The 13,148-nt window shown below is 37.0% G+C and overlaps 1 protein-coding gene across 6 annotated transcripts in view; it reads right to left on the bottom strand.

Moving 5' to 3' along the window:
* Positions 1-2,997: 2,997 nt before the first annotated feature.
* klhl13 (kelch-like family member 13) overlaps positions 2,998-13,148 on the bottom strand; it is a 91,845-nt gene continuing 81,694 nt past the window's right edge. For all 6 annotated transcript variants that reach the window (XM_056458152.1, XM_056458154.1, XM_056458153.1 and 3 more), the window contains 2 exons: positions 9,306-9,419; positions 2,998-4,276 (listed from right to left, as the gene is read on the bottom strand). In XM_056458152.1, coding sequence (XP_056314127.1) covers positions 3,783-4,276; positions 9,306-9,419 — 608 coding nt within the window. In that variant the 3' untranslated portion in view covers positions 2,998-3,782. The remainder of the gene's footprint in view (positions 4,277-9,305; positions 9,420-13,148) is intronic.

Genomic DNA, 13,148 nt, shown 5'->3' with positions numbered 1-13,148 from the left:
TTAATTACATTTCTGGAGGAAATTTGGGTTATTAATAATGTAAATTCCTCGAGAAATAATTTATTTCTGCTCTGGAATGTCATTTTTTTCTTTGATTTCCCCCCAAAGACATGTAAAAGTATAAAAACCTATGGAGCACCACAGTATCACTGTGAAAATATCTTCAATCTTGTAATAAATGTTATATTGAACAAATGATATCCCCATCACAAAAAAATTAATAAATTAAAAAAATCTAAAAACACAGTTTAAAATGTTTAATCAATTCAATTTTTTTCAATTCAATTCAATTCACCTTTATTTGTATAGCGCTTATACAATGTAGATTGTGTCAAAGCAGCTTCACATAAAAGGTAACAATAAATAGGAACAGTGTAGTTCAGTTTGTAGTGTTTAAGTTCAGTTCAGTTTAGCTCAGTTCAGTGTGGTTTAATAATCACTACTGAGAGTCCAAACACTGAAGGGCAAATCCAACGATGCGCAGCTCTACAGATCCCGAACCATGCAAGCCAGTGGCGACAGCGCAGAGGGAAAAAAAACTTCACTAAAGGTGGAAGTGAAGAAAAAAAACCTTGAGAGAAACCAGGCTCAGTTGGGCACGATCATTTTAATTTCTCCGCTGGCCAAACATCTTGTGCAAAGCTGCAGTCTCAGTGGCGGAGGCTGGAAGCTGGCCTCAGCGAAGACTCGTCTGTCTCTGGAGCGTCACAGGAATCAGTCTCAATCACTTTGGTTTATGGAGACAACTGGCAACGTTTAGTACCCGGCTACACGTCATGAATATCTGCACACCGGTATAAGAATAACTTTAAATATGGCTAATAAAAAAAGGATGATTCAAGATTATTAAAAAAATGATATAGCCTATATTTATTTAACAAAACCAACGCGGTTCTACCCAGTACTTGGGTTTGGTGATGCGGAATAGGTTGGAACATTGGTAATCAGCACGAAACAAAATCCTGAATATCAAACATGTTTGATTTGATCCGGGAGGCTCTGATGTGTGTTCTAGAACATCGTGAGGTGCGAGATTCTACGGTTAAATGGCTCACATTACCAGATAATCTGCGCCGAGAATCGGAGCTGTACGAAGCACTCGACACGATTTTATCTCTGATTCTTTGAAGGTGAAAATCGAGCATAAATCAGGTTAAAACTTTTGTAGTCTGAGACAGCCTTTAACCACAGACCAGAATTCAATTAAAAAAAAAATTCAATTGACCTTTATTTGTATAACGCTTTTACAATGTAGACTGTGTCAAAGCAGCTTCATATAGAAGATCATAGTAAACTGAAATAGTGTAGTTCAGGCTGTAGTGTTTAAGTTCAGTTCAGTTAAACAAACTTTAACTTTAAACTTTAACAAATTCAGACTTTAAACAAACATTAGATATGAAGATGACCAACATTTTGAGAAACTTTGAAAACGATTTATGAGAATTTTTTCATATTGTATTTTTTAAATAAAAAATTAATATGTATATCAATTTTAACATTATATGAATCTTATTAATACACGATAATTATCTTATTAATAATTATCTTATATAATTATCTTATATAATTATATTAATATAATATAATTATTTTTACATTTATTTAATTTTAAACAAATTCTAAAATGGATGACATTGTTATTCATTTTGAAATACTGAGACTGAGAAGCTAGGATGTCAAACTTCACTTACCAGACATACCACCTGACTCTCAGCCAGAAGAAATAGCAGCAGTAGGGATGAAAACAACAGATACAACATTGCTTTGCACCTTCAGAACTTGGGCACCTGAAGAAACCAAACTGTAATAACCCCCTCATTATAGAATCTACAAATGCATCAAAAAATTACATGCTGCATTTTCAATACCTTCACTCATGGTCTTGGTCGCTTAAGTTAAGTTGGTCACTTTAGTACTATGTACATGACAGGATCTTTGATCATTTGATCAGCTTTTAGCATGCCATCATTGATCATTGTGAGAAACTTTGCAGCTTATGTTACTTTTCTATCATATATATGGGTAGTTAAGAAATAACTTTATGTACAGCACAAGTTTGTAGAAAAACAATTACTTTCTCTGTTGTATACATAGTTTAAAATCAGATGTTTTTAAAAATTTAAGGCGTCACTAACTTTGTCAATTCTTTCACTGTTTTTTTTTCTAAATCATACCTTGAATGTCCTATAATGTGACATGGCAAAAATAAAAACAAACAACTCTTAAGAATGTACAAATAGAGCAAGAGTGATTTATCATCATTTTTGGACATTTATCTTTATATAGTCTATTTATTTTATATCAAATTTTAAATAATATTTTTAGGTCCATGGAAGACAAATACAAGTTTACCCACTTCCAGCATTTTAAATCATGCCAATACTAATTATATTCCCTTTTTTGCCATGTGTGAAAGTGAAAATGCAACGTCATATCAACAATCCATCTATATTTGTGTAAAACAATGAGTTTAACATATCGATACTCATTTAAATACAAGCACCAGAATGATATTGTGTGAAACTACATTATAAGGCTCTGCACAAAATTGCAGTCTTCAAAATTTCTTTACCACTTACAGGAAATACATTGTGCTAATCTGTACAATGAAATGTTATGTATAAGTTTAAAGTTAAAATGCAACAAAAATGTATAATTAAATAAAAAGTAGACAAGTGCAAAGAATACAACACTTGGTACTTGTTAACTTTAAGTTTTTTGGTCGCACAATATATTTTGAACTGACTCAAAATCTTCGGAAAGCCTTGGTGCCTCTGTGAAGGTGGTCCACTCAAGCTCAATATAAGCCAGACCCTTATAATTACGGTTGAAGTGAGTTGTTAATTATAAAATGCATTATTCAGGTCTGCAAGGCTGTTGAAATACACAAGTGTGCAACAAGCTTTGAAAACAAACAATGTGGCACTCAAGGCCATTCTGCATTTTGAATAACAAGCCACGTGAATATAAAAGCAAAATCAAAAGAGCACAACGACATTTCTTTTTCTCAAAATCTTGTTTATTAAATTTAGAAAACACAATTCTGTTAATGGTTCATAACAACAGCAGGAGTAGAGAAATGAAGTTTCAGTTAGGCAGGGATGGATGGGGGGGCAGGTCAACCCCTGAGTTTAAAAACTGTTTTCCTCATCCTGTGGTCAAAGGTCAACTAACCCCCTGAGAGAGACAATAGAATGAGGGTAAAAAACCTGGGCAGAGGGTGAAAAATGAGCAGGCATAACGGAGGGAGAGAACAGTGAGGGGGCAGGAGTCCTCAGAATAGGTGGGATCGGGGGGGAAACGTACAGTCTTCATAGCAAAACTCTGGAGACCTCAGGTAGAAAAGTTGAATTGCAAAGTCATTTGTTGTTCAAGTCAAGGTTATTCCTGCCAAAAGAGACGAAACAAAGCCCCCGAAATGCAGTGTTAACATGTAGTTACGCCCAACCCTGGGAGTGCTTCCATTTTTCTTTCTCATCAAGGTGGCGATGGTGGGTGGAAGGACCTTCAGCATCGGCTCTCAGGAGGGATGAGGAAGAGAAGTGGAATCATTTGAGGGAAGGGACGGGGTTTCACCACAGACACCAGTAAAACGTATATCAGTGGGGAGTGCAAACATTGTCTTTTCCTGTGGGGACAGAGAGAAATAGAGAAGAAAGAAAGAAAGAGAGAGAACGAGAGAGACTGGGGTGCGATTCAACAACACATCTGTCTGTCAATCAATCAAGCAATTAATCCGTCCATTTTATTCCTCGGTCTCTCTCACTCTCCCTCCATCATTCTCAAGGAGCCGACAGCAGACATTCTCGGCTGGGTGACCCAGCGAGAGAAAGGTCCTCTGGGGGAAACACTGTCAGCGTGCAGGCCCTGATGCCACCCAGAGATTCAGGCAGGTCAAACACTTTGTGCCATTCGTCCTTCTCAGGGTCGTACTTCTGGACGATCTCCACCATGCAGCGATTGTTCCACGAGTATCCACCTACAACGTAAATCTTGTTTTCGAACACCGCCACACCGACGTCACTCTGGCCTCGGAGCATGGCTGCGATTGGCGTCCACAGGTCCAGAGCGGGACTGTAATACTCGCAGCTCAGCACATCATCATAGTCGCTGGTGCCCCGGAAGTGGTTTCCGCCGATGACGTAGAGTCGATCGCCCACCGTGCACATGCAATGCAGGCCACGCACCGTTGTCATTGGTGCCTTCTGAGTCCACTTATCAGCGTCCGGGTCAAAACACATGAGCTCCTTCTGGAAGGTGTCGTGGGTGATTCCACCTGCACAACAAACCGCACGGAGAGTTTGCATCACTTTCTCTGCAGAAATGGACACCCATTTCTGGAAGCATTCGATATACAACAAAGAATGAATAATGCATCGTGCGCACACTCAAGGTCTGCCGAGGAAAGAGTTAATATTGAATAATGCATCTTCCAAAACACACAAAGCAAACACACAACCAGGTCTGCGTGCTCACGGAAAGCGAACTAGAAAGGAAAGCGGAGGAAAAAGACAAGAGGAAAAATAAAACAGGACATGTCTACAGGGAGGGCTGAAAATAAAGAGAACCATCCCATCAGGCACCTGGGCATCAGCCAACCAGACCCTCCCTCCCTCCCTCTCTCTTTCCATCCCTCCTGTTTTTGCCCTCTAACTCTCCACTCATCCATCCATCCATTCCTCCCTTTACTAAAAGAAAAGAATGATTCACTTACAAAACACACACACACACACACACACACACAGCTTCTGATTCTAACTCTTAAATTCCTTGGAGCGAAACGTAAAGAAAAAAAAAAGGAGGAGAAGAAGGTCTAAAAGACACGCCGGAAAGAGATGGAGACAGAACAAAGCATGAGGCAGCAGATAGCATGAAGCGGTTTCATGCATGCAAACCATCGCTCATGTGAGTGCAGAGCTTAATACTCCGCTGCTTCATGACCTATATAACTGACTGAGAGAGAGAGAGAGAGAGAGAGAGAGAGAGAGAGAGAGAGAGAGAGATAGAGAGATAGAGAGAGAGAAAGGACACAGACACCAGAGTAAAAACAAAAGGATCAGCACTTCCAAAAATACTCCAGAGAAAGAGCGTGGGTGGAGGAGAGAAGTGTGAGAATCAATGTAAATGTGTGCATGTACATCACCAGCAACACACACTTGTGCATGAATAACTACACGAGGCTCCAGGCAGAACAGAGCGACACCAAGAGAAGGAGGGGGTTCATAATTTGTGTAATTACAAGTGAATTATTTACTAAGGCTTCTAAAACTACTGAAACATGAGTGTTGTTGTTTTTTTCACATTCTATGACATTATAAATGTCAAACTTCAGACATTTATAAACGGAACAGTATATTTAGCACGGAAAATGGTGAATAATGTCTAAGAGAATAGAATATTAGTAGATTATTATTAGTTAATATTTATTTTTATGATCGTTTATAATATAATATAATAATTAGTTAATAACATACGTTTTCATTCGTTGTGATTAAAAATCAGGTTTATTGCACGGACCACAAATAGTTTCATATTTAATTACTTTAGTAGCTAGCAACAGATCCAAGTGTACTGCAAGACAGATTGTAACCTTGCAGTTATCAAGATCCAATTGAACCATGCAAGATGTCACAAAGAGATGTTGATGGCAAGATGGCATTTACAGCAAATGTTTACATGCGTTGTCTTTACATTTATTCACAACCTATTCATTTGATATATTATTCATCCATTTTGTCATTACAGTTAGCCTACTTGGGGTTGCCCCCTGTGGTTGCAAAGAACAGTACAATGGGGAGTGGGTCAAGCATGAAAGCCTTCACAACTCATGGCTGTACGTGCACAGTAATGTAGGTGTAGACGTTAATAACTGTGATGGTTAGGTTTAGGTTTGGGGTAGGTGTAGACGTTAATAACGATGATGGTTGGGTTTAAGGTTGGGGAAGGTGTAGACATTAATAACTGAAGGTTGGGGAAAGTGTAGACGTTAATAACTATGATGGTTGGGTTTAGGATTGTGGTATGTGTACACCTTAATAACTGTGATGGTTGGGTTTAAGGTTGGGGAAGCTGTAGACATTAAAAACGATGATGGTTGAGTTCAGGGTTGGGAAGGTGTAGACGTTAAAAACTATGATGGTTGGGTTAAGGGTTTGGGAAGTGTAGACGTTAATAATTGTGACGGTTGGTTTTAGGGGTGGGGAAAGTGTAGACGTTAATAACTGTGATGGTTGGGATTAGGTTTCGGGAAAGTGTCGATGTTAATAACTATAATGGTTGGGTTTAGGTTTGGGGAAAGTGTTTGACGTTAATAACTGTGAAGGTTGGGGTTGGGGTAGGTGTAGACGTTAAAAACGATGATGGTTGGGTTTAGGATTGTGGTAGGTGTAGGCGATAATAACTGACGGTTGGATTTAGGGTTGGGAAAGGTGTAGACATTAATAACTGTAAAGGTTGGGGAAAGTGTAGACTATAATAACTATGAAGGTTGGGTTTAGGGTTTGGGAAGTGTAGATGTTAACAACTGTGACGGTTGATTTTAGGGTTTGGAAAGAGAAAATAAAAATATAAATATCTAAACGCATGTCGTTATTAATTTAACACTACATCCAAAAAAGTTTTTAATGGTTTCTAACAAACTTGCTAAATAACGCTGCCTGAGTGCAATTGGAAACATGGACAGTCTATTCCTGCCTACAGTAACACAGTCTCAAACACAGCACAAGCACATGATACTGAGGAGTTCAGCACATTATTTTAAAGTTGCTGGAGGGTTGAATGAGAGTTTTCCTTCACACACACGTGTAAAGATGAACGTTAATGTATGGAGAAGTAAATGTGCGTGTGTGGGAGCAGAAAACAGAAAGCCTTGAGCTGCATTATCACAGCTTGCTATACACGTATGTGTGTGTGAGAGAGATCACACTCCTCCTACATACCTCAAATGTTCATTATCACACATAAACACACTTCTCGGATTCATATCATCACCACATCTCTCTCTCTCTCTCTCTCTCTCTCTCTCTCTCTCTGTGTTTATCATTTCCAGTGAAAGTAGGACTCATCTCCATAAAGCAGGATTTGAGCTGCAATCCTGTAAAGTGAGCATGTGAGGCAAACAATCCGGCACCAGGCAGGTTAACACCCAGTGAGTGAATGAGTGTGTGTGTTCCTCTATTCAGAAAAGTTAATTCAATGCAGTCTGAAAGTGTGTTTGTGTGATGGCGGGAAAAAGCACAGGTCTTTTAGAGGATCAGTGTGTGCGTGCGTGTGTGGTGAGAACATCTCATTCTCACCCTCCAGATATTTCTCTTCCCGTTAGCAACACCTTACCAGCTACCTGATTTGTGAAAATCTGTTGGAGAATGAGGACGTGTTTGTGACTAAATTTGACTTTTTCTCATTTATGCGCACATTATAAGTGAAGTGTGTTGCTTTGTGTTATTCTTTTTGATTATATAAAATGAAAACGCCCAATACGAACAGGAGATAAATCAAATCTCAACTGAATCAAGAGGCTGTGATTTTTTTTTTTTTTTTTTTTGTGGTGGTGGTCATCAATTATTTCTATTTGATCTTTTTATCTTTTGATCAGGTTTGTATACTCTATTGATATACAGACGTGGACTAAATTGTTGGTGTCCTTCAATTTTGTCAGGGCCAGTTTTATTACGTTTGTCTTTTTCAATGCCTCTGTTAAACAGCAAAACGAAAGCCATATCTGAGATTTTTTATTGGTTTATTTTTAGCAATTTTTGATTAATCATTACTTTTTTTCAGTTTCAAGTTATTTCAGTGACCACTGTAGTTGATGTTTATTCAGTGAAAGGGTAGCACCAATTTTGCCCACGTCTGCACATTCTTCACTACCATTAAAAGATTTGGAGGTCAATAATATATTGTTAAAGAAACTAATATTTCATTCAATGAGGATGTATTCAATTGCATTAAAATAATTTTGTTCTGACATTTCTAACGTTTAAAGAAAATAAAGCTTAACATTGTCTACATGAACATTAAGCAGCACAACTGTTATCAACACTGACGATAAGAAATGTTTCTATTGGATTGATTTCTAAAAATGAAAACAAAAACATGACTCTGAAGCTGACTTCTGAAAAATCAGCTATGTCAAATATATTTCATTTTAAAGGTGCTGTATGCAAGTTTTAGACTCTTCTAAGGCATAAAAATACATTAATATGTTTGCAGATGTTTAAGAAAAGTGCTATGTGAACATTCTTGTTGGAAAATAATGCTCAAGTCAGATATTCTGCTTTGAAAATGTGCGGTACGTGCCAGAACGGCCGTCATTCAGTTATTGGTCATTTAACCCACCCAATGCCAGTTTAGCCAATTATATTTCATCACCTCTAGTTGCCTGGTTGGAAAACAGCGTATTTATTCAGTCAGAAAGTGTGCATCCAAGACCGAAATGCGACCTCCGGTGGACAGTAGCAGACTCCGAAATGGGACGTAGATTTAGAGTTCCACATGAGGTTATTAATTAGCAAATAATATAAATATTACGAACGTAAACAATAAGTGAGCATTGTAACCCCATGTCCTAACAACAAGTTACATGAGGAGATTTGCATTGATAAGCAATCTGGCTGTTTGCACCAGATGAAACACGACAGGAATTGAAATACAGCCAGAATAGTGCACTTACTGCACTCCAACAAAATGCTAAGGTTTATAATCTAAATAATACATATTAAACCTCTTTAACATTATTAAATGTACACGCTGAATCACTGATATGTGTTGGTTTGCACTGAGTCACAGTTCTAAAGTTCAATTTCAAATGGTTTATTTTATTTTTAAGATTTGAGGTGAACTATCTGCTGCTACGTTTAGTAGTATGGCAATAAATGTCTAGTAAAACAGCATTCAAACTCACATTATTACCATTTAACACTGAATAAAGCACATGAGGTGTACCTGAGGTGATCATTGTCAGTTTTCTGTTGTTCAGCTGCAAGCCGTTTCTAAAATAGAAACTTCAGCTCCCTTTCATAAGGAATATGTTGCTTCTATAGCATGCTATTGATTTAATTTACAACACAATTTAAATCAGCTTTTAGGTTCGACAGTCAGGCACACTGCTGTTGGTGTCGTCAATCTGGCAACCTGTGCTTACATTTGTTTTGAACCAGGTGTGCAATACCAAGTTCAACCACTGGGTGTCAAACTTACACACTGCACCTTTAAGAGACTAATCATAAATAATCTTAGTGACCTTAAACATTTAAATGGTAGTGTAACACACACAGATAGCAAACACACAGGTGAATGACAGGTACCTGAAATGTACATGTATCCTCCGTAAACAGTGCCTGCGTGTCCATAATGCGGCTCGCTCATTTTGGCCACATACGTCCATTCATTTGTTCTGGGGTTATAACACTCTACCGTTGCTGGAGAAAGACAAGAAAGGGGAAAAACAGGGTTAGTGATGGAAAGAAGGTCTTGAAAAATAGCTGATTTTGTGTGATTAGAATAAGAGAGCAAAACAGGAGTTTTTCTACACTACTTAAGCATTACTAGCACACACACACACACACACACACACACACACACAAAAAACCCTATGCTTCACTGATTATTGTCCACAGATATAAACCATTACTAGCTATAACTGAGGCGTTTATGCAATATGAAGCAATAAAGTCCCTCCTGCACACAGACACCTCTACTTCACCTTGTTTAATATTCAGAGAAGGCGGCTCACTTATCTAATCTCTGAAAATCAGAAGACCTGCTTTTCTTAACTTTTATAAAAGTATCTGTCCGCACATATCAGATCACACAGAGGAGATCTGATATAGGCAGATGATGCATTATTAATATCTAGGGCTCTTTATCTCAAGTAGACTGGAGATGGTGAAATCGTAACCCAATTCAGTTTAGGGCTGTGCAATATGACGATACATACACGTAGAGACAAAGTTGTTTGTTTTGTGGTGTCTCAAAATGTATTGTTTACAGTAATACTTTTTCATCATTTAAATGAGTGCAATATTATATGCGCTTAGAGGGATGCAAGCAGAAACATGAATAACAGTAACGGGAGAAAGTTGCAATCTTGAAAGTGCATTGTTTAGATTTTGCATTTTATTTTGCGATATTGTTTATTTTTATGTAAGATCTGTAATCATTTGTTGTTGAAAACGGTTTTGTATTTGATTAATATTTATTTTATATTTCTTCATTTTTAATCAAACATGTTCCCTGAAGTTCTAAATAAAGTGAGAAATATCATATCATAATTAATATAGTCAGATATAAATGAGAACATTTTTGAGTAAATATTAAGAAAATAGTATATATTAAATAGTATATTTATATAGTATAATATATTATATATTAAATAGTAATAGTATTAAATAGTAAGTATATTTAATAGTATTAAATAGTAAGAAACTTTACATGTGGTCTTCATATAAACCATTATTATATCTACAGAAATGGTACTATATTGTGATAATCATTATCAGGACATGAGACGACTTCTATCCTGATTAAAGACTTGTAGAATATTGCCTAGCTCTAATTCACTTTCTGTTCAGACTGCATCTGATTCTGTTTGTCCAGCGGGGATGTAACTGTACACAATAAAGTTGACTCAGAAGGCAGCAGTTTTGAAGTTTTGGTTTAAATGCTACATTATTGATGTCTCTTGACAGTTGATAAAGTGTTTACATAAAATGTGAGCTATATGATCCATACAGCACTTCATGTTAAAGGTATTAAGGAATCACAGAATAATGAAAGAAATGAAGGTTAAGGTTAAAGTTTGTTAAAATGACTGCATCTCATTTTTTCCATGCATTTTCGCTCATTTCTATGTAGCGCTACTTTTGCCTATGCTCAGACTGTAAAAGCCTATCAGGATCTGCATGTCTCTCTCTGGCTGCATCTGTTCTCTGATCTCTGTTAACATTTCCTTTATATAAAGTTGCTGCAGTGCAGTTTGTATGCGAATCCGGACAGAGATCGGCCAAACTGAAACCAAAAACTGACCAGTTGCCGAAATAAAAATCACCCGATTCAGTTTTTTTGGCCAGTGAATTGGTGCATACCGATAAAATGAATACATTTGACATTTTATTTTATTATTATTCCTCTTTGTAACAGTTTGTTTTTTAAACAAAGTACTTTTTACCAGTTTTGTCTTACGGTTGTCTTGCTTAATTTCAAAATTACAAACGTTGTCATTATGACTGCAATACGATTTGTCCTATGATAACTACTAAAATTACTACTAAATAACTACTAAAAATAAATTTCAGGTTTTGATGCAAAGTAAAATATAAAAAAAATAATTTGAGAAATTGATTCTAAGATTTTCAAAATGCATCTCTATTCTCTCTTAAATCGATTCTGAGCTTAGTTTTTAAACCACACGTGGCGCTCTAGGTTACAGATGCAACGATTAACTGATTTCACTATTAATCGTGCTTTAATTTGTTACGGTTAATTATTCGTAAAGGCTTCTCAACACTGCGTTTCTGCACGAAACAAAACTGCTGCAAGTAAAAGTTAAGCCAAAAGTACGCTAGTTTGAAGTTCCAAGCTTGTACACCGAGGCTTATACACGCGCACACACACTGGATTAACTATAGCTGAGGCTATTTACTAAAAATTTTATTAACTAAAATTATTATGTTTAAATGCCCAAAACTTTTTCCCACTTACTTTTAAGTCCAAAGAGAAATGGACTATTTTTTGTTTTTATAATAATTTTGTGCTGTATTATTTGGGTACTGAGCAGCACTTGAAGTTAATGAATGCATAACAATCGTGATAACCATGAAACTATGATTATTCCTCAGAATAAAATCGTACAACCAAAATCTATAATCGTTATCCCTACTCTAGGCTAGTTTTTAACCATATACTCAAATGCAAGAAAAATCACTTGGAGAGTCATGTAAGTTGGTTTTTACCTCTTGAGATGAATACTATAAACACTTGTTTAAACCTTTCCTAACTTTAATAATAATTATTTTAGATTCAAGAGGTATTAGTAAGGAATTGGATGTAAGCATTTTACAGCTGTTAGTGAAGCATTCAGCACCATCTGTTGGTAAAAAAACTGATCTCAGAATTCATTGAAGAAAGAATTTGAATTCTGAAAATATCATGCAATGATGCAGAATTGATTTCTCATTCAATTTTTTTTTTACCACAGCTCCAAAAAACTAAACAGAAAATTGGAATCAAATCTCAGCATATGTACAACGGGAGTTAAGAGGTACCAAAAGATTCCCATCCCTACTAATAAACACAGACAGCCCGTTTGCCAGTGCTGATCAACTACAGAAGAGCCTCTGTCTGTTCTGACAGATACGCAACCAAAATTACAACTCTCTGAGCTTAAAAAACCCGTTATATAATGAATGAGAGAAAAAGCACCACTGAGAGTCTGTCCTATGATCTATGATCAGAAATATCAGTCACACAGCAAGCATTCACACTCAATATCCAAATATTCATGAGCCCACACAGACAACATTTTTAAAAAATAAGGTCATGCGTTTTCATAAATATGGACCGATGGGTGAGTCAAATATGAAGACAGCCGGTTGCTGGATATTAGCATTTTCAGTTTGCGAGCCAGTCACACACTGAATATTACTCGTGATATGAGACAGCGGGCAGACTTCTCAAACAGTACGGGGTAAAAAGATTAAATTAAACTCAAAGCAATAAATTCCACTTGACCGTCAAGCTGGTGGTTGCTTTAGAAAATTGGGCGACTGAATGCTAGGGGCTCGAGTGTTGTCTGATAAACATGAGAAAGGCCTAAGCGACTGTATGTAAATTATATACAGAGGCATGCAATTATGATTTTGTGCTTTCCTCCCTCTCGCTGTGAAACTGAGCGTGTCCGAGTGCGTGTTATCAAAGCTTAGTAATGTGACAGCCATCATTGGCCTTGTGTGGTCTGTGATAAAGGAAGGTTGTGTGTTTGTGCATATAGTTAAGCGAAATGATGACGGGAAGGTCATTTTGTGTGTGGACACAAGCATGTCCTGCTGTTCTGCTTTTGCTATGTGGAGCATTTTAATTACCCATGTTCCAGTGGGTCATTTGCCCTGTGAGAGCCTTCATCTACGGTTAAGCTCCACCTTTGCGTGATC

Source organism: Danio aesculapii, chromosome 5 (assembly GCF_903798145.1).
Source record: "Danio aesculapii chromosome 5, fDanAes4.1, whole genome shotgun sequence".
Lineage (NCBI taxonomy): Eukaryota > Metazoa > Chordata > Actinopteri > Cypriniformes > Danionidae > Danio > Danio aesculapii.
This window is presented reverse-complemented; position numbering and strand designations above follow the sequence as displayed.